Source organism: Lytechinus pictus, chromosome 19 (assembly GCF_037042905.1).
Source record: "Lytechinus pictus isolate F3 Inbred chromosome 19, Lp3.0, whole genome shotgun sequence".
NCBI classification, from domain to species: Eukaryota; Metazoa; Echinodermata; class Echinoidea; order Temnopleuroida; family Toxopneustidae; genus Lytechinus; species Lytechinus pictus.
The window spans coordinates 229,708-251,745 of record NC_087263.1 but is presented as its reverse complement, the minus strand read 5'-3'; the positions used below and the strand labels follow the sequence as shown (position 1 = coordinate 251,745).

Below are 22,038 nucleotides of genomic sequence, written 5' to 3'. Positions count from 1 at the left end.
TGTGCTTAAACTACCCCAGCCAATGTTGTGCTAAAACTACACCAGCCAATGTTGTGCTAAAACTACACCAGCCAATGTTGTGCTAAAACTACCCCAGCCGATGTTGTGCTAAAATTACCCCAGCCAATGTTGTGCTAAAACTACCCCAGCCAATGTTGTGCTAAAACTACCCCAGCCAATGTTGTGCTAAAACTACCCCAGCCAATGTTGTGCTAAAACTACCCCAGCCAATGTTGTGCTAAAACTACCCCAGCCAATGTTGTGCTAAAATTACCCCAGCCAATGTTGTGCTAAAACTACACCAGCCAATGTTGTGCTAAAACTACACCAGCCAATGTTGTGCTAAAACTACACCAGCCAATGTTGTGCTAAAACTACACCAGCCAATGTTGTGCCAAACTACACCAGCCAATGTTGTGCTTAAACTACCCCAGCCAATGTTGTGCTGAAACTACCCTAGCCAATGTTGTGCTAAAATTACACTAGCCAATGTTGTGCTAAAACTACCCCAGCCAATGTTGTGCTAAAACTACCCCAGCCAATGTTGTGCTAAAATTACCCCAGCCAATGTTGTGCTAAAACTACCCCAGCCAATATTGTGCTAAAACTACACCAGCCAATGATGTGCTAAAACTACACCAGCCAATGTTGTGCTAAAACTATCCCAGTCAATGTTATAGAGAAAGTAATTGGGAATGTGAGAAAGCTGCTATGAATATATGCATAATGTCTTTATAACAGGCACATACTTTTGACATGGGGCCTTACACATACTGTTTGATTTATCAACACTCTTTGGTTTTGTGTCAAATGAAATCTCCATGGTGTACTATAAACACTTGCTTGTTGCAGTCCTCACACAACACCGACTTACGTCGTTTTTAACACAGAAGTTTTTACAGTGTGATGTCCCTTTCCTTTCTGTACCCCTTGTTGCTGTCACTTTAACTTCTACCTCACTTCTGTCCTCTTCAGAATATCCTATCCTCCCTCATGCCCCTTTTCTCTCTACTCATTCTCTCTTTGTACATTAAAGACCACTCTCATCACTCTCTATCCTGTCTTCCCCCTCCAATATTCCTCCCTCTTTTCTTGATAAACACTCCTTTCTGCTTTCTCTTGTTCTCTTTATATAAGAATATTATATCCTCCCTCATGTCCCCATTCTCCTTTCCTCTCTCTCTTCATTGTACCTTTATAGGCCAATCTCATCACTCCTTCTGCAGTGTTCCTCTTTCTCCCACATTCCTCCCTCTTTTCTTGATAAATTCTCTACCCTTATTTATCTTGTTTGACAGCATTCTGTCATATCTCTTGAGCTTCCCCAACTCTTGTTTTTATCACATCATTCCTTCCACTTTCTTTGTCTTAACCTTTTCACCACAAGATTAAAAAATCCCCATAGACTTTGTACAGGGCCCACCCGGTTCCCCGTAGGCAACAGGTTAACTTGTAATCACTTGCAGGCCCTCTTTCCCCATGTGTTGCCTCCTCTCCCCTTACCATGTTTCTTAAATGTTCTACTAATGTACATCTATTCCAGAGCTTGTACCTAATTCTACTTCCTGCTTTCCCTCCCTCCTTTCCCACCTTCTCAGACTTTTCATAGCATATATTTGCAAGGCCTTGTTTTGCCCCCCTTCTTGATTTCTTTCTTTTGCTGCTGTGATCTTGTCCATTTTGCTCCTTCTAACCCCTGTGATAATGTCTTGTCAAATCCTGCGACCCGTTTGGGCCGTTTCATAAAACTTTTGCCATAGAAAACTCTGGCAAATTTTTATTGCCAGAGTTTTTTAATGTGTAATTTTCAATGGCATAATTTTGTTTGCCAGAGTTTTGTTTATTTGCTAGAGATTTTTATGGCAAAAAGTTTTATGCAACGGGTCCCTGGACGACTCTTTGTACAAACTCTCTTCATTTTCTTCCCTTCAACATTTACAATAATCATCCACTAAACTATCATGCCCCCTCTTCTCCCTCCCCATGCCTACTCTCTGCCCCCTCTCTACCTCCGTCTTCCCTCTTTCTCTACTCCTTCCTTATCTTAAAATAGAACCATGTGCATCATAGCTACCTGTTATATGTCACATTACATATTTCACATTCTGTAAATAATGAGTGTTGAGACGTTGCTTAACTTGCCATACATCCTGGCTTTCACTTGCCATTTCATCTTAATACAAAGTCCCTCTCACTCAATCAAATCTTAGAGCTCATTCAGACAACACAAGAAAACTGTTTCATCTATCATACATGGTCTCTCTTACTCTTTCACACCAGAGAATTCAGTTCAGACACCAATAAGAAAACTGTTTCATCTACATACATAAATGCAGTCTCTCTTACTCAATCAAATCATAGAGCTCTATTCAGACACCACAAGAAAACCACTTCATCTACTTGTATACACATGATCTCTCTTAAACTTTCAAATAAGAGAACCCAGTTCAGACACCACAAGAAAATTGTTTCATCTATAGACTATACAATACATGGTCTCTCTTGTTAATGTCAAATAAGAGAGATCCATTCAGACAACACAAGAAAACTTTCATCTATAATACATGGTCTCTCTTACTCTTTCAAAACAGAGGATCCAGTTCAGACACCTTAAGAAAACTGTTTCATCCATAATGTAGTCTCTCTTACTCTTTCAAATCTGACACCTGAAGAACTCTTTAAAAAATATCAAATGTGAATCGTGGAAAAATGGATATTTTTAAGAACTAACACATTGTCCATTTTGATTTTGGATTCATTCAGAATATAACACATTCATTTTTTTCCAGTGTCATTTTTAGTTTTTTTTTTAAGTTTTAGTTTCCTGGTATGGGTTTGGCCTCAAAATTATATTTGTAGGTGACGTAAGGAACTACCACATTCTCTGTCTTATGATGTGTATCAGTACTTGTAGTTGATGTACATGTATCTAACCTCAAAAACTAAAGCATGAGTTTCCATGTTTCGTTTTAACAGGACTTGCCAGACACCAACAAGCTGTTACGATCAGATAACTACAGTCATCAAACACTCCAGGAATACGCCCGTGAGGCTGCAGACTTCTGCACCAACAATCAGCTGCCGACCTTAGACTATGCCCTCAATCATCATGGCAAACCAGACGTTGCTATGTTTGATTTTACGTCAATCTACGCCGCTGAGAACGCTGCTAGGGTACTAGATAGGAATGGTCACAAGCTTCTACTAGCATTGGTTGGCGATAGTCTGTTGGAGGTGGGTAGTCAAATGTAGTTTTCATGATTTCCATTAGGTATTCACTGAGTGATTTTATTATATTATATATAGCATTTATGAGGTGCCGATTTATCTAGTTTCCTATTTAATGGCGCACTATACATGTATATTGCCCCGGCTGTAGCTCCAGCTGCTGAAGGCGCTTGGTGCATTCAAGGAATTAATCCTGCCGGGTACCCATTCACCTCGCCTTGGTTGAGTGCAGCACAATGTGGATAAATTTCTTGCTGAAGGAAAACACGCCGTGGCTGAGAATCAAACCCATGTCTTTTCTCATCGAAAGAAGAGATTTGTAACCACTAGACCACGATGCCCCCGCAAAGTATATGGTGAGAAGGAGGAAAGGAAAACAATCCATAAATCACAATGTCCTCCTTCTTCACTATAAAAGATCACAGGTTGAACAGAGATGTAAAAAAAGAAAATGTTCTCCTTAGTTGAGAAAGTGCCCTTGGAGAATGGAATTGGATTTAATACTAAGTGTAATTTGAATCATTGTTTGTGAAGTACTGTATGTGAAAGCTTCTATACTGGCTTTATTTAGTTCAGGAATGTGTGATAGGAGTGTTGGGAAGGGTCTGAATGATTCTTTGATATTAATGCAAGAAAGTGTTGCAGAAAGGAAAGGAAAAACAGAGTTGTCAGGTATCCACGTGCCGTACGGAGTGGATTTTTGTCTCACCTGCATAGCAGAGTGAGACTATAGGCGCCGCTTTTCCGACGGCGGCGGCGGCGACGGCGACGGCGGCGGCGTCAACACCAAATCTTAACCTGAGGTTAAGTTTTTGAAATGACAGCATAACTTAGAAAGTATATGGACCTAGTTCATGAAACTTGGCCATAAGATTAATCAAGTATTACTGAACATCCTGCCTGAGTTTCATGTCACATGACCATGGTCAATGGTCATTTAGGGTCAATGAACTTAGACCATGTTGGGGGAATCAACATCAAAATCTTAACCTAAGGTTAAGTTTTTGAAATGTCATCATAACTTAGAAAATATATGGACCTAGTTCATGAAACTTATACATAAGGTTAATCAAGTATCACTGAACATCCTGCATGAGTTTCACGTCACATGACCAAGGTCAATGGTCATTTAGGGTCAATGAACTTTGGTCAAATTGGGGTATTTGTTGAATTACCGCCATAACTTTGAAAGTGTGTTGGTCTAGTTCATAAAACTTGGACATAAGAGTAATGAAGTATCACTGAACATCCTTTGCGCATTTTAGGTCACATGACCAAGGTCAAAGGTCAATGAACTTTGGCCATAATGGGGGTATCTGTTAAATTACCATCATAACTTGGAAAGTTGATGGATCTTTCTCTTGAAACTTGGACATACGAGTAATCAAGTATCACTGAACATCCTGTGCGAGTTTCAGGTCACATGATCAAGGTCAAAGGTCATGTAAGGTCAATGAACTTTGGCCACGTTGGGGGTATTTGTTGAATTCTCGCTACCCCAAATAGCGATTTCGCCGAGATCCGGGAAAATCCCTGTAACGCGCATTGCATTATGGGATAGCTTTTCGGTATTACAACTTCCTGATCGGAAGTCCGATGCACTGTTTTGCCATTCAGATCATGCACAACAACACAACGTCGCTTTCGCTCGGAAAGTTCGTGATCACAACCCTCTCTTTCACATTTTCACGTGAAATATATTTTTTATTTCTATTTATAATTCAAATGGAATCATAACTGACCAAATTAGATAAAAAGTATTATAATCTGTACATATTACGCTGATTGGCATCGATTTCAGCGTGGTGGAAAACTCAGTATCGCGAACCTCGCGCGAGCATAACTCTGAACCGGAAGTGGTGATGACGACCCGACGAAGTGAAAATTATCTCGTCTCGCGCATTATGAGATTTTTGTTCCTATTTGGGGTAGCGAGAATTACCATCATATCTCTATAAGCGTATGGGTCTAGTTCATAAAACGTGGAAATAAGAGTAACCAAGTATCACTGAACATCTTGTGCGAGTTATAGTAGTTTTCAAAATCAGCACTGCTGCTATATTGAATCGCGTGATGCAGGTGAGACGGCCAGAGGCATTCCACTTGTTTACCATTTCAATCGTTAATCTGTACAATCATTTTGCATTTGACATTCTTGGAATATACCTTCTTGTAATCACTCTTTCTCTTCTAACCAATAGGATTTGGGGTTTTCTGATGCTGCCTTATCACTTTCTTTGAATCATATTGTAACATAAAAATCCATGATTTCTTTTGTTTGTTCTTTGTAGCCTTTCTGGCCTACCGGTTCTGGATGTGCTAGAGGTTTCCTAGGTGCCTCTGACGCTGCTTGGATGATCCATTTAATTCATGATTTCTTTTTTGTTTGTTCTTTGTAGCCTTTCTGGCCTACCGGTTCTGGATGTGCTAGAGGTTTTCTAGGTGCCTTTGACGCTGCTTGGATGATCCGTAGCTGGGCTTCAGGAGTGATGACACCGTTAGAGGTCCTAGCTGAGAGGGAAAGTTCTTATCGTCTTCTAGCTCAAACCACTCCTGAGAATCTATGCAAGGTAAGTTGCCATGACCTTTCGGAGAGCGTTTCATCAAGAGTTTTTTGTTTGCATTGTCAGATCTGACAACTTTACTTGATGTTGATTGGCTGAGAAGTACAGTTACTATAGTAACTGTACTTTTCAGCCAATCAACATCAAGTAAATCATTTGACAAGTCCTTTCATGAAACAATCAACAGAGGTCTATTTGTCAGAACTGGAAAAATGTCATTATCTGACAGTTAACATAGCAATTGTCAGACTCTTCTCAGCCAATTAAAAAACAAGGGTAGTCGTGAGATCTGACACTTTGCTACATGTAGATGATAAATGTTGGTAAAGTTTCCTATTTTACAACTTTTAGGCTTCATTCTTTTCTGTATCACCCTCCCCAAAGAGTGGCAAGACCATAATTTTATGGAGTTTAGTAAAATTGTCTTAATACTGTACAAGCTATATGATTCATTTCACATGGTTTATTTTCCGGTATATAGATAAATGGATAAACTTATGAAAACAAATCCTGCACTTTTATACCAAAGTGACAGCACCAATATTACATTTTGAATAATGTGTTTTTAATAAATCTCTTTATATTTCACAGATCTATGAATCATATGGAATCAATCCAAACAGTAGATATCCACACTTAAACACCAGAGCTGTAGCACCTCAAGAAGTTATACACCTTTATGACACCTTAGACGAAGATCTCAAGGCTCAGTTTGAAATCTTAGAGAAGAAACCTTCTATGGTTCTCAATAGAACAGGTGAGTCTGGTGTTAGTGTTAAATTATAATCAGTGTTAGGCTGGTTGTGAAAAGTGGAAGTATCAGCATTCTCGAAGAATGGATTAAACACCTTTATGACACCATAGATGAAGACTTCAAGGCTCAGTTTGAAATCTAAGAAACCTTCTATGCTTCTCAATGGAATGGATTAGTCTGGAGCTTCCATTGTGCGCAAACTAGATTCAGTGTTAGGCTAACAGAATATCTAATCGGTATTTTGTTCAATAGTATAATTTTTTATGCAGATTTATACACCTTGACACATCACTTGCAAAGTAGAAAAGTACTGTGTCACACTACAGCTTATGTCTCATGAAACTTTTGATTGTGTTCATTGTTCATTGTGGGGACATCGTGGTCTAGTGGTTCTGAGTCTCGTCTTTCAATCAGAGGACATGGGTTCAAATCCTAACCATGGGGTGTTTTCCTTCAGCAAGAAATTTACCCATATTGTGCTGCACTCAACCAAAGTGAGGTGAATGGGTACCCGGCAGGATTAATTCCTTGAATGCACTGAGCGCTGAAAGGCAGCTCAAGCTAAAGCAGGACTAAAGCAGGAGTAATGATAATAACAATGCAACTCGGAATAGATTATTTCTAGGTAGATGGCGCTATATAAATGCCTATTATTATCATTATTTTTATTATTATTATTATGTTTTTTGTTTCAGTTTCATTTATTTCACATCTCTCATAAAAACATTTAAATAACTGATGTTGATGTGGTGTCAAAGAAACAGGTCTTTTTTTATTGATTATACAGCATCCTTTGTAAGGAGTAGAAAGGTGTCAATGAGGTGCCAATGATAAAGTGCTAACTATAATTTATTTTTGTTTATTGATTATACAGCATCCGTTGTAAGGAGTAGTAAGGTGTCAATGAGGTGCCAATGATAAAGTGCTGACTATATTTTATTTTTGTTTATTGATTATACAGCATCCGTTGTGAGGAGTAGTAAGGTGTTAATGTGGTGTCAACGAGTTACTGGTAACTATCTGAATGTGATGGTTGATAATATGACTTCAAGTTGGAGGAATGGCTTAGCGTTATGTGCCATTATACATAGATATAGACCACATCTCATGTAAGTGTACCACTATCAAAACCATTGGCCTGCATTCACAAAGGTGGTTTTGAAAAGCACCGGTTGAATCCATGGTTTATGCAGATTTTCTCTATAACTTGTGCTTAATTTACATTGTATACTGAAAATTGTCCAATACTGATGCATTATTTTGTCACAGTGCGCCAAATTGACGTCTGTTGCCATGGTTAAGTACCCTATTATTTTTTCATGAGTCCACTGTTTTAAATTAATGAGCTCAGTATCAAAATAGTGGACTCATGAATAAAATAGTGTACATATACTTAACCATGGCAACAGGCATCAATTTGGCGCATTGTGACAAAAACATGGATCAGCATTGGCAATTTTTTTATATGTGTGGTAAATAAGCGTGCTTTATACAGGAAATCTTCATAAACCAATGTTTTTCAAAACCTCCTTTGTGAATTCGGGCCAATATGTCTTAAATTTGTATATACTTATCTTTAGATTTTTGTGTCATTAGACCCTAATAAGAGGGGAAAAGTTTGACTTTAAATGGTTGATGATGATGCTTGTCAAATTTTATTTCAGGATTGTTCAAATAAGTGTTTTGACCATGATGACACTGATCTTCAAACTTGACCACTTGTTGCATCTGTACGGAATAATCAACATTTTTTTTCGATTACAAACCTGAAGATAAATGTAATTGTCGTTTCTTGTGATTATTCCAGTCTCTTTTATAGATTCTCAAGTCTCTTTTCATAAATTTATTACAACTTCTCAGCCAGCAAAAGCTTTGAGTTTGATATCTGCAACCTTAAGCCATACTCATGCATGTGTGAAAAAGTCCAATTTAAGCACCTACGTACAAATGTATACATCAAGAGTAAGGGGAAATCTCAGTGTTGTGGTCCACCTGCACTCCTAAAATGAGATATAATGGGAGGAGAAACCTGCGGGTCGCAGGAGGAGAAACCTGCGGGTCGCAGTGATTTTTAGTTCACATTTCACCTCCCAGGCACAGGTGTTGCCATAGGGCAATGTCACTGTATACCTACATTCGATCCCCTATGTCTAGGACCTTCCTGTTATTGTTTGTCTTTTTTTCTTCTTCTTTTCTAAGTGAGTAGTACTGACAAATGATTATGTCTGGGGCAGCTCATGAAGTGACAAAATAATGGAGAAAAATGGGCGTTGGACTCACAAATGGGTCGATTAATGCAGAGCCGCCAACTACATGTAGTACTGATTTTCAGTATGTAGTAATGAAAAATGGTTGTTTTGTGCAATATGCTGATCCCTCAAGTTTCAGTGTTTTTTGTTGTCCATATGGTTTTTCTTTGAAAACACTGAATTCCTTACCAAAATAGTGATTTCCTGCTTTCAAGATACTGAAATGTTCTTGTTCTTGTTGGCAGCTCTGGTTAACGTAAGGAATTGCCCTGAAAATAGTAATTGTGATAATTATTCAAATCTTTTTCATCACCTTTCTCCTCTCATCTAGCGATTACAATCGTCTGAGACCTGAGAATGTTGTAGAGAATAATCAGCTAGCGTTTGACATCGCTGAGCGTGAGTTTGGTATACCACCGGTAATGACAGGCAAGGAGATGGCTACTACTGCCTGTCCTGATAAACTCACTATGGTAGCTTACATACTGAGGTTCTATGATCTATTCAAAGATGAGCTACCAGCTTCTGTTAAACGTAAGTTCACTCCTAGCTCCTCTTCCTATATTCAAAATATCTTGGTCAGTTTCGCCTTTCTCCTTCCCACAAATACTTCATTCAAGATGACTTGGTCAGTGTGTTTTTATTTAATAGTGGTTTGTTAGGTGTATTATTGTGTGAAAGTAAGAGCCTTCTGTTAAACGTAACTTCATTCCTACATGTACTGTAGCTCCTCTCCGCATAAACTTTATGTAAAATGTCTTAGTGTCTTTTTACTTTTTAGTGGTTTGTTATGTGTATTTCCTCCTGAAAGTAAGAGCAGCTTTTGTTAATCATAAGCTCACATATTTCTCCTCTCCACATATATTCCATTCATAATGTCTCAGTCAATGTATTTTATGATTATTTTGGAGTGGTTTTTTAGGTGTTCTTTCTCCTGAAAGTATTTTTTTTTTTTTTTCATTTTAGAGGGAGGGAAGTTAAGAGCAATTTCTGTTGGTAAATTTGGCCACCCTCAAAATATGGACTTCTTAAGCTATAAAATGTTGCTTGTTACTAATTATAAACCGTGTGCACGTCTGTATTTAAGCATGACTTAAGTCACACCTCACTGGTCGAAACTTGATCAGACTGCCTGGAAGTGGAAAGAAACTATCATTTATGATCAACAGGACTTACTCACTCCACCCTATCAATTGAATCCATGAAATAATGTGTTGTAATTTTCTCTCCCTTTCTTTACGGAAGAGACAAATACCAAAGAAATCCACATAGAAGAGTCCCATCCGCCCCAAGCCAAGTCTTCCATTCCAAAATCATCCCTCCTATCACGGCTCGCCTCCAAAGTACGACGGAAATCTCACGAGAAACATGACAAAGAGAATGCAGAGAAAGCTAAAGCAAGTGGGAGTGGCGTTGGCTCAAAACGAAAACATCACAAGCATAAAGATGCCCCGGTGAGTGTGGTCATTTCGCTTCATTGAAACTAAAGTTTTGTAGGCAAGCTTTTGTTTATTTTCTCAAACTAGTTTTTGTTGACAATTGACACAAATGAATAACAATTTAATATCATTTATCAATTTTACAATATACTTATTGCATTTATGATTTATTTTCATGTTTGTATAATCTATCAATATGATAAACACATAATTCTTATCAAATTTTGATGATTCCTAATTGTCTTGCAAATATGTTTAAAGTTTGATCAGATATTATTTTTCGGACAATTTGATGTTGTAACAGACTGATGAGGACATATTGTTTTGAAATGTATTCATGTGTGTTTTGATGTCATTCTTATGACAGTCTGATGACAAATTGTTTTTCAAATGTATTTATGTGTGCTTTGATGTTATTCTTATGACAGTCTGATGACATATTGTTTTCAAATACATTTATGTGTGCTTTGATGTTATTCTTACGACAGTCTGATGACATATTGTTTTCAAATGTAATCATGTGTGCCTTGATGTTATTCTTATGACAGTCTGATGACATCATTGAGAAGCGAAAGCTGCTCACACAGGGGGCTGACAAGACTGAGAACGGTGGTCTGAACGTAGCGGCCAAGAATGAACTCAACGTTGGTATCAGAGGTCAAAACAAGGTCAGCGGGCTGGCCGAGCAGCTCCAGGCCAATCTTAGGTCTAACTTTGGAATGGATACAGTTACAGATGGACCAAGACCAGTGAGTTATTCTCTGTAGCACATTTATCTTTGCGATTAAGCTCATTAAATCATTACTTGTTATTCCATTGACAATCATTTATGAAAGTAGAGTGAACGATCCATTGCTAGCTGTAACTTGACCTAGATCAGTGAGAAGAACCCATAGGCCCATATTCTGAAGTCGGGTCTAACTCTGTGTTAAAATTATGGGAAGCCAAATGTGCCAAAATATTCCTTACATGGTATGTTTCTTATGTTCGCTTTGCTCTTTTGGTACATGTAGCTCGTGAATTGTGAAGAAAGCTGTGTTAATCATCCTTCCCGAACAGTTAAAAATGATTTGGGAGAAAAATGAACTGATACATTGAAATTACACTGTCAGAGATTTATACCACTATTGGCTATCCATAGTTAAACCACAACTTTAAAGCAGAGTTGAGATTAAAGCCGACTTCAGAATACGGGCCTTAGAATTTATAGTCAGGAAGTTTTATCTTAGCCAAGGGTAGTTATGCCCAAATTAAAAAAATTACCCCTGTAAATTGCATTTTGGTTCAATGCACTCTTTCCAAAATGCTACATGTTGTACCAATAATCCTTTGACCATGCTGCCCCTTTACTTTATATACAACCCCATCATGTGTAAAGAACTCATGTACACCCAACATGAAACTCTTATTTTAATATATATATATATATATATATATAATGTGAAAGAAATTTAAATAAAAGAGTTGCCAAAGCTGTTGTACATGTATAATTTCATACATTTTTGTATACATATATATGTTATATGAGTTTGTGTCACGATTGCCAGCAATTTTCTCTTCCTTGTTTTTTTCTTCTTCTTCAAAGAGCGCATAGGGACTCTTTTATCAGTGATATGAACTGTTTGTATGATTATTATTATTATTATCATCAACACTTATAATGTCAGATGTGTGTATTTTGCAGCAGGCAAGTTTTATTTCTTTTTTCTTAAAATTTCGGAATCTAAAACCACTTTTCCTTACTTGTCATGCAAACCTTTTTGTGTTTTGTATAAAACATGTTTTTCATATGACTGTGTTTATCTTTTCTTTATATTCAGAAACCCAAACCATTGATTGACACTGGTAATGTCCAAGGAAGTCAGCTCTGTGTATTCTGTAGTAAACGTGTTTATGTGATGGAAAGACTTAGTGCTGAAGGAATGTTCTTTCATAGAGACTGTTTTAAATGTCAGGATTGTGATTGTACAATTAGGATTGGAAACTATGCATATCTACCCGACCAAGATGGCGGAAAAGGTTTGTAGTATTACACTTCACTCTCCCTATCATTGCCATGAAACATGATTCAGTTTTAATCGAACAGTTGCTAGTTGTTTACATTTTGCTTTATATTTTACTGATCTTTTATTTCCCTAAACGCTGTAGGGGAGCGTTTCATCAACATTTTGTCCTGATAAGTTATGAGATCAGACAACTTTCCCTGGTTTTGATTGGCTGGGAAGCACTCAACTGTCTAATAAAGTATGTGTTGTCAGATAAAACGCCTGACTAGTCCTTTCATGAAACGCTCCCCTGGTTTCACAGAAAACGTTTTTCCAAAATTATTTTCCTTATCGCTAGAAAGATGAGAACATTGTAGATACCTTAGTTGGTCCTCCAAAACAGCTTCTTATAAGAATGATCTATAGTGGGTTCATGTTTAGGGTCCTGTCTTACAGTGAGTTGCAATTGATTCGATCAAGCACAGATATGGAAAGCCAGTAAAGTAAAAATCTAAAATGCTTGTTTGTTCAAAATATTTTCTAGATATGTTTATCATACATTCATCTTTTTCTTGAAATTTCAATGTGCTTCTCTTTGCTTACAAAGGGCATTGTGCTAATTTCCTGTAGAAAGTAATAAGGCATTGATGGATTTCCATATAGTTGAGGTAAATTGGATGAATGGTGAAACTCTTTGTAAGATGGGCCCCAGATTTGACAGCCTGTTATCATGTTTTGATTCCACAGGTCTTTTCCTATGTAGAGAACACTTTGCAGCCAGGAAACAAGCAGCTAGAAAGAGAAGCCTTAGTGATAAAGAGAGAGAAGCAGTACAGTCTAAGGTGAGACCATCTTACTCAAAGCATAATGATTAATAAATACAGTTTCATGATTGATGACACATATGCCCGTATTCTGAAGTTGGGTTTGATTTAAACTGTGGTCTAAAGTTGTGGTTTAACTATGGATAGCCAATTGTGACATAAGTCCATAATGGTAGAGGTTCAATGTATCAGCTCATTTAACTCTCAAAGCATTCATAACTGCCTGAGAAGGATGAATGAGATTGTTGTTTTCACTATTTTAGGAATTAGGAAAGAGAACATTAAAAATGAGAAGCATCAAATGCAGTGGCGTACCTAGGATTTTTCACAGGGGGGGCAAAACCGTCCGCCAAAAAATTTGACAAGCAAAAAAAAAAAAAAAAAAGGTCTTCAATCATGAATGAAGGATTTTGTACCAGCACAGAGTTAACCAGGGTTTGTTAAACTTGATTTCAGAATACGGGCCATAATGATCAATACATCCATGTAAAACAATCCTGAGATCATTTTCTTAGCATTTTGTTACTGTACTCATTGGACGAAGTCATGAAGCATTTTAATTTTCACTGACAAAATGTTAGAAGCTAGTAAACACTTTATTGCTGATTAGCTGAGAAAAAGTTTGTCAGCAAAAGTTTTTTAGATAATATCCTTCTTGAACTGCACACCAATGGGTGTTTCATAAGGCTGTTCGACTGGTGAACCTTTCTTACGTGCTTAATAATCACCAATGAACATATAATGGGGAATATCATTTACCACAAGAAAGGATCACCAGTCGTTCTAAAGTCACCCTTCACTTACGAACAACTTTATGAAACGGCCCCAGGTGGGTGTTCCATAAAGCTGTATTTAAGTTATGAATGACTTAACGCACGACTGGTGATCCTTTCTTGTTGTACGCGATATATCCCTATGTATCTGACATAGCCCCTAAGAACATGTTCCAGTCGTATGTAAAGTTGTGTGTAACTTTACACACGACTGGTGATCCTTTCTTGTTGTACATGATATATCCCTATGTACCTGACATAACCCTTAAGAACATGTTCCAGTCGTATGTAAAGTTGTGTGTAACTTTACACACGACTGGTGATCCTTTCTTGTTGTACATGATATATCCCTATGTACCTGACATAGCCCTTAAGAACATGTTCCAGTCGTGTGTAAGGTTGTGTGTAACTTTACACACGACTGGTGATCCTTTCTTGTTGTACATGATGTATCCCTATGTACCTGACATAGCCCTTAAGAACATGTTCCAGTCGTATGTAAAGTTGTGTGTAACTTTACAAACAGCTTTATTAAACATCCACCTGGGCCCTGTTGCATAAAACTGACTATTATGGTAACTATGCCATCCAATGGTAACTGCCATGGTAACACTGATGAACAGCCAATCAGAATCAAGGATTCCATGCAAGTTCCCATTGCATGGCAAAGTTGCCATAGTGGTTACTTTTATGCAACAGGGTTCTCTGGGTACCTTTTTATCGAGGTTATCATGTGGGCAAATGCATAGAGTATTTACCTCCAAACACTGTATGAGCAACGTTCTTGAAATGATTTGCCTCTCTGTTTCTAGTTCATATGAAGTGTTACCATTGTCAATTTCATAGTTTGAGCAGTTTGTGAGATGAAGTAAGAATGGAGAATACAGAGGGTCAGACTTACGAAAAGGTTGATGGAATTTTATGGAATTGTTCATTACTATTAAATATAACAATGAAGTACTCTGTTTTGATTGACTGAGAAGTGGTGGTCCGTGACTTTTTGTGATAAATGTCCTTGTCAGTAGTACATGTACGTACATGCGGTGACATAAAACAGCCAAATGATTAATCAGATTTTTATCTTGTGCTCTCTTTCAAATCACTTCTATGTCTTGTATATTCTTTCTTTTTTCAGAAGCAAGTATTTTCTTTTGATTCCATTGAAGAGGTTGTGGAAGATGAGAATGAAAATATTTCCCACCCAGAACCCACCACACCAAAGACTCCCAAAACACCGAAGACACCGTTTAGGAAACGATCGTTGCTTTCACCGTTCTTCGGCAAGAGATCAAAGACAACTCCTGAGAGAGATGGTAAGCTGGTGGATGGGGTTTATTATCAATCTGTCTAATGCCATTTTGTCCAATTACCAACTTGTCTACTATCATTTGGTCTATCATCAGTTCATCCACTATCCACATTGTCTAATTGCCATTTCGTCTAATAACCAGTTAGTCCAATTACCAACTTGTCTACTATCATTTGGTCTATCATCAGTTCATCCACTATCCACATTGTCTAATTGCCATTTCGTCTAATAACCAGTTAGTCCAATGACCAACTTGTCTACTATCATTTGGTCTATCATCAGTTCATCCACTATCCACATTGTCTAATTGCCATTTCGTCTAATAACCAGTTAGTCCAATGACCAACTTGTCTACTATCATTTGGTCTATCATCAGTTCATCCACTATCCACATTGTCTAATTGCCATTTCGTCTAATAACCAGTTAGTCCAATTACCAACTTGTCTACTATCATTTGGTCTATCATCAGTTCATCCACTATCCACATTGTCTAATTGCCATTTCGTCTAATAACCAGTTAGTCCAATGACCAACTTGTCTACTATCATTTGGTCTATCATCAGTTCATCCACTATCCACATTGTCTAATTGCCATTTCGTCTAATAACCAGTTAGTCCAATTACCAACTTGTCTACTATCATTTGGTCTATCATCAGTTCATCCACTATCCACATTGTCTAATTGCCATTTCGTCTAATAACCAGTTAGTCCAATTACCAACTTGTCTACTATCATTTGGTCTATCATCAGTTCATCCACTATCCACATTGTCTAATTGCCATTTCGTCTAATAACCAGTTAGTCCAATTACCAACTTGTCTACTATCATTTGGTCTATCATCAGTTCATCCACTATCCACATTGTCTAATTGCCATTTCGTCTAATAACCAGTTAGTCCAATGACCAACTTGTCTACTATCATTTGGTCTATCATCAGTTCATCCACTATCCACATTGTCTAATTGCCATTTCGTCTAATAACCAGTTAGTCCAATTACCAACTTGTCTACTATCATTTGGTCTATCATCAGTTCATCCACTATCCACATTGTCTAATTGCCATTTCGTCTAATAACCAGTTAGTCCAATTGCCATTCTGTAGTAGGCCATACTTTATGAAAATGTCCTTGTTAAACGAGTTTCCCAATTTGATTTAACTTGATACAGAAATGCAAAAGATGTATGAGAAGTTAGCTGAATCTAAGGGTGCTTTGACGGAAGAAGAGCAGGCTAGATATAACCTTGGTACATCGGTCAATACAGATGATGAACTAGAAGAGTAAGTAGCCCTTCAGATAGGATGTAGAATAGATAGTATGCGATAAGGAAAGAAGGTATAATAAGTGGAAGATAAAGGAGAGGAGGAAAGGAAGGAGGAGAAAGAAAGAAGGAAAGGATGAACAGGGCTCCGTAATACAAAGATTAGCGATCAATCGCTAAATGAACTGACCAATCAATATCAATGTTACAGGCGCATTTGGTTAAAATACAGACCAGGGAGAAATCAGTGTGGTTCTTTCATATTAGCAATTCATCGCAAACATTTGTGTTATGGAGCCCTGGATGGGGAGAAGGAGGAGATATATGAAAAAAGGAGTACACATGTAGGTAGAGAGTTAGAAGAAGGAGGAGATGAAGAAGGAAAAGAAGAAGAAGATGGAGGAGGAGAAGAATTAAACATGAGTAGAGGAGAAGATGGATAAGGGGGCGGGGGAATGTCGAGGTAAAAGACAATAGGCATTGGTAAGATATTGATATTGACAAGATACTAAGGATTAAATTAAGATTATGATTATAACAAAGCTTGAGAATACATTATCAGTTCCAATATTTGAAAGAAATAAGTGAAAATCTCTATACATGTTTTCCGCAGATCATCAGACAGCGATTATAATGAAGAAGAGAAGGCGTGGCTTGAAAAGGAAGGATTATCAACAAGTAAGTCATCAAAAACTGTCATTTCTCCCCAAATTATTCACACTCCTCTCATATCATATTGGGTATATGTGTCTCTCAGTATCTGATCATAGATTATTAATCATTTATCAATCAGAAATAAAGTCTTTTTGAAGGCTAAGATCCCTTCTTTGTTTGAATTAGCCCCAATAACATTATGTACTCAACTTTAAAACATACAAGCTCCCTAATGAAATATTCATATAACCTAAATATCAAATGTAAGAGATGGAGTGTAGTACTTTTTTCCTCAGAATCTTTTTGAGAAATCATCCTTTTAGCATTATTTAGATTAATGACATAGGTGCAGGGAATACTTTTACCTTTGATCATCGGCTTTGGACAATGAGGACAATATTTCATTAATGTTCTGTACATTACAATAAACCTGTTACGCAATAAGCAGTAGCAGTCATACTACAGTACAAGGTGAATAAGAAATTGCCATGCAAAACAAGGGAATTCCCTGGTCTAGACATCTCATGGGCTAAGTTACGTTAAGTCCATCCGTAGGTCCAGGACTATATTCATTCTATCAATACCAAACATTGACCCACCTTCATCAAACTATTAGTGATTCTAACAAGTAGTGCCCACCCACCTATAGCCTTAAATACATCTTCCAATAAAATAAAATTGGTTCTGTATAACAAACACTAATCCAGAATTATTCTGTATTATTTCAAGTGTGTGGTACATGTATATAATATAGACACACACCACGGCCTTGGTCCCATCTATCTGTTTACATGTTTCATTTTCATGCATCAGAATGTATGCTGTTAATCAAAGATTTTCATGAATTTATCTTGTGTTTTCAACACACGGGAAAATTTACCTCGATGTTTAGTTGGTTTTCTTCAACCAACACAAATTAATTTTCAGGATTTTTAAGAAGATATTGTCGGGATTGATTCAGAATAATTTCAATTGTGCTATTTCCCCACTTGAAATGCTTTGATGTCACTTTATTGGTTATTTGAGATGAAATCATCTTCAAGTATTTTCAATTTAGGATAAAATTAACTAATATTAGTCAAAACAAAAGTATAGTCTTCTGCTCAACAAAGTCAGTTTACGCATCTGATTTATTTTCAGTTAGAATTAGACTTGAAAAAAAAGGAGATGTGGAAAAAATTCTTGTCAGTAATAATTTGGGTTTTTTTCCCTGATGGTTCCTTCTTTTTTTTTTGTTCGCAAAGAAGAGCAAAAGAAGCATTAATAAGTTATTTGATTCATTATGTGTTGACAAAATTCTGGACTGATTAGTTTGAGGTTCACACTATCAATCATCTTGCTTTATAGGAAAAGCAAATAGTTCTTATTAAGACAAAGCACAAAAGAAGTGTCTATCTAAAAGTAAAAATAAAATGAATATCTAGCCATCGCTATGTCAGGTAGATGGGACAAAGTCTTTCACCCAAATGTATAACCTTCCTTAGAAAATAACAGAAAATTGTACCTTTATCCCTAAATTGACCTGCTCCTAACAGCATATATTACATGTATAAACCAAGTAATATAATTGAGGATATGAATGCAAGAAGGACTTAAGTCCATGATAGTTCATGCTGAGTAAATCATAAAAATCAAATTGATTTTTATTCATATGCCCAATGAGGGTTTGTATCAGTTTTTTTTTTCTGGTGAAATTCCGGGATATGAAATACATACAAAATAGGCTCATGTATTGGCAACAAAATGCTAAATTTGGTCAAAGGATGGACTTATGAATTCATTCTTGCCTTCATATACACAATTGTATATCATGTTCATAATTCCCTATTACATGCAGGTGTTGCTAGTTGGGGGACTGAATTTATTATATTTGATATTATATTGTTATTACTGTATTTGCTTACCTTTGCTATCAGCTATGCATCTATAGTTCAAAATATTTCTATTTCGTCATTATTTTTTTCATAAAATTCTGTTTGGTTGTTATTAACATGCATTACATAAACAATGAACAATTGAGCATAAAAGAAATCAGTTTTATTTTCCACTTGTGAAGAGTGGTCAAACACATAACCTGTGTCTAGATGAATGTGAACCTGAGTATAAAAGCCACCTGTTTTCTGTGTGTTTCCTATAGGTGGTTTTTATATGCGGGTTCATATGTGTACAGCTTATAGCAAAATTTATGTGTTTTTCTTTTTTCAAGTTGTGTGTATTTTCTGCTTTCTCTCTATACTGCTTTAAACACCAACCATGCTTATTCTTTGTGTATTGTAGACTGTTTATTCACTATAAAATAATGACAAATATTTTCAATATTTCAGTTTAACCTGGATAGAAATTTATGCTCAAAAAGGGGAGAGAAAATGGGCAAAAAGTGTAATATATTGTATTTATTGTATAAACTAAAATTACCAAATCTAAAGACATTTCATAAGATAAATTCAAATCAAATTAAGATTTCAGAAACATATTTATAGGGTAGTGATTTCATTTAATCTTCTGAGAAAAAAAAACCAAACCAATATGTCTCTAATTTCATATTGAATTACATTTGGAAATGATAATCTTGTAGCATTACACTATATGATGAAACTTATGATATGAAATGAATTTCACTAATACCATGAAGTGTTAGTACACTTCTTGTATTCATATGAATTCTAAATGTACCACAATAGGATAGAATAAACATGTCTATCATTCATACTTGTATGTAGAGTGGTGCTAAAAATGTTATGAACCCCACCAGAAAATTAAAAATGTTCAAGTATTGAAGTTCTGCCATGTTTAGATATCTAATTGTGAAGTCAGTTATAAAATATTACATTCAAATTTCAATAAAGTTTATTTCTCTGGGCTCGCCAAATCTTGTTGTGTTGTTGTCTCCATTCGACACTCATTTTCTGACCAGTGGGGTTCACTGATTTGGTAGCATCACTGTATGTATGTGAAATTATCAGTATTGATAGATTAAAGTTTAGAATTGATATAGGTTTAGTTGTGGGTTTGTAGTACTAGGTATTCATATTTGTTGTTGCTTGCTCGCTTGTTGCATTACATGTATGTTGATGAGGTTTTGTTGCATGTGGTTTTGTACGCATGTATTTCTTTTCTGTTTAGCATGCTTTTCTGATTTTAATATGCATCTTTGTATGATATTTATTTACCCAAGCCATTCAATTATATTTTCCAAATGAAAGGGCCTTATTTTTGTGAGTTTTTTGGGAATATTTTCCCACAATTTGATGTCAATTTTGATTTAATGTTCTTGGAAATGAGACAAAGTGAAAAATAAAAAGATAAAAAGTTTTTGTGCACATGAATGATAGTACTTATCATGACATGTCAGCTTGAATAAGAATTGCTTACTAGTGAGGAGATATTTTATATAAACATTGACAGTTTTTACATTATCATAGTTAGAGAATAGAATGATGCTCTTTATCATTTGGAAGATAATATTGTGGCATTGGTCCTTTTCTATTTCTTTTTGAGCTTGCATCTTTATTGTACATTACTACATGTAAATAAAATTGAATATCACCAGTATTTAAAGCACTATTTCACATGACTATTTTCAACTATTTTCAGGTGTAACAAAATTACAGTGCTATTTATTAGGTGTTGTAAAGTGCTATATCACAATTCTGTTTCACAGTACTGTTTTTTGTTTAAACATAAGGTAGTATTTTAAAGTACTACTTCTTGGGTACTATAAGGTGTTATTTCTCAATACTACCGGTATTTGAGGGTGTTATAAAGTGCTATTTCACAGTAGTATTAGATGGTATTAAGAACTATTTCACATTACTATCTCCTGATGGTGTTCTATTCATGAAGGGTGTATTGTAAGGTGTTGGTGTACTGCTGATCAAGCTATTAAATAAATATTCTCTATCAAACTTTATTTTTTAAATCTCATTTTCCAAATCTCTTTGTTCAGTTCATCTATTCTTAAGGTCAATTTATTCATCAGTGAAAGGGAACTACCCAAAGCTTTCATTTTTGTTCCAGCAATGGTCTTGAAAAATGTAAACACACACACACAATTTTATTTTGAAAGAAATAAAATTGTTTGACAAATTTTGTTTTACCAAAGTTCCATTAGACCAAGGGTTGGTATTAAAGTGATAAATTGGCGGTCTGAGACCAATGAGAGACCAAGTCTTAGTTCAATATGCCGATTCATAATGTTTTTGTTTTTCTTTTGCCAAAATTCATAAAGCTTCAAACACGCTTTTAAAAAATATGTCAAATTAACATTTTCTTTATATTTTTAGTCAGATGATAGTTTGTAAATATCACCATAGAGATTTGATTAATTTGATATTTTTTAGTTGATATGTTTATATCATAAAAGTTTAAGTGTTTTAAAAAGGATATCACTTCAAGACAATATTTCATATTCATTTATTCATTTGATGGTATTAGGCATGTTTTATTATTTGAAGCAAAACAAACAAATGGTAGATATTCATTCTGATTAATTTGAATTATAAATTATCTTCTTTTTTTTTTACTGAATCCCTTACAAGTAAATATACAGTCAATTATGCTTGATTATCTGGTATTCGGCAAGATGCTATTTCTTTCTCTGGTGGGTGATATTAATTACTATCCCCTGGCTATATTCTCTAATCAAATTCTGTACAAAACCAAGCTAACAATTGCATATTCTAACCTTAATGCTTATATTATTTTGATGTATACTCAAACCATACTATTTCTGACTTTATATGATTTTGTTTTATTTCTCATTTATCCATATAGACCTACTCTCTTTTATTTTTCATTCTAAAGCAAGTGTATTTATTTGTGACAGTGCCTCCTGTTTAGACATTCAAACTTATGATTTGTGGAATTAATTTTAGTTGAACTATTTTTGTTTTAATTTCATACCTTACTTTGTCATAAATTAAACTTCATTGTGTGCTCTCTGCCTTCCCATCATGCAATACAGAGTCAATAGAACTTAATATCAATTGATTTGAAA

At 35.9% G+C, this 22,038-nt stretch overlaps 1 protein-coding gene across 5 annotated transcripts in view; it reads left to right on the top strand.

The window, feature by feature from the left end:
* LOC129283264 (F-actin-monooxygenase MICAL3-like) overlaps nt 1-22,038 on the top strand; it is an 88,048-nt gene that overhangs the window by 21,937 nt on the left and 44,073 nt on the right. For all 5 annotated transcript variants that reach the window (XM_064113988.1, XM_064113989.1, XM_064113986.1 and 2 more), the window contains exons 5-16: nt 2,977-3,234; nt 5,628-5,798; nt 6,384-6,549; nt 7,508-7,655; nt 9,127-9,329; nt 10,041-10,249; nt 10,783-10,983; nt 12,055-12,253; nt 12,967-13,061; nt 14,952-15,129; nt 16,296-16,407; nt 17,002-17,066. In XM_064113988.1, coding sequence (XP_063970058.1) covers nt 2,977-3,234; nt 5,628-5,798; nt 6,384-6,549; nt 7,508-7,655; nt 9,127-9,329; nt 10,041-10,249; nt 10,783-10,983; nt 12,055-12,253; nt 12,967-13,061; nt 14,952-15,129; nt 16,296-16,407; nt 17,002-17,066 — 2,005 coding nt within the window. The remainder of the gene's footprint in view (nt 1-2,976; nt 3,235-5,627; nt 5,799-6,383; nt 6,550-7,507; nt 7,656-9,126; nt 9,330-10,040; nt 10,250-10,782; nt 10,984-12,054; nt 12,254-12,966; nt 13,062-14,951; nt 15,130-16,295; nt 16,408-17,001; nt 17,067-22,038) is intronic.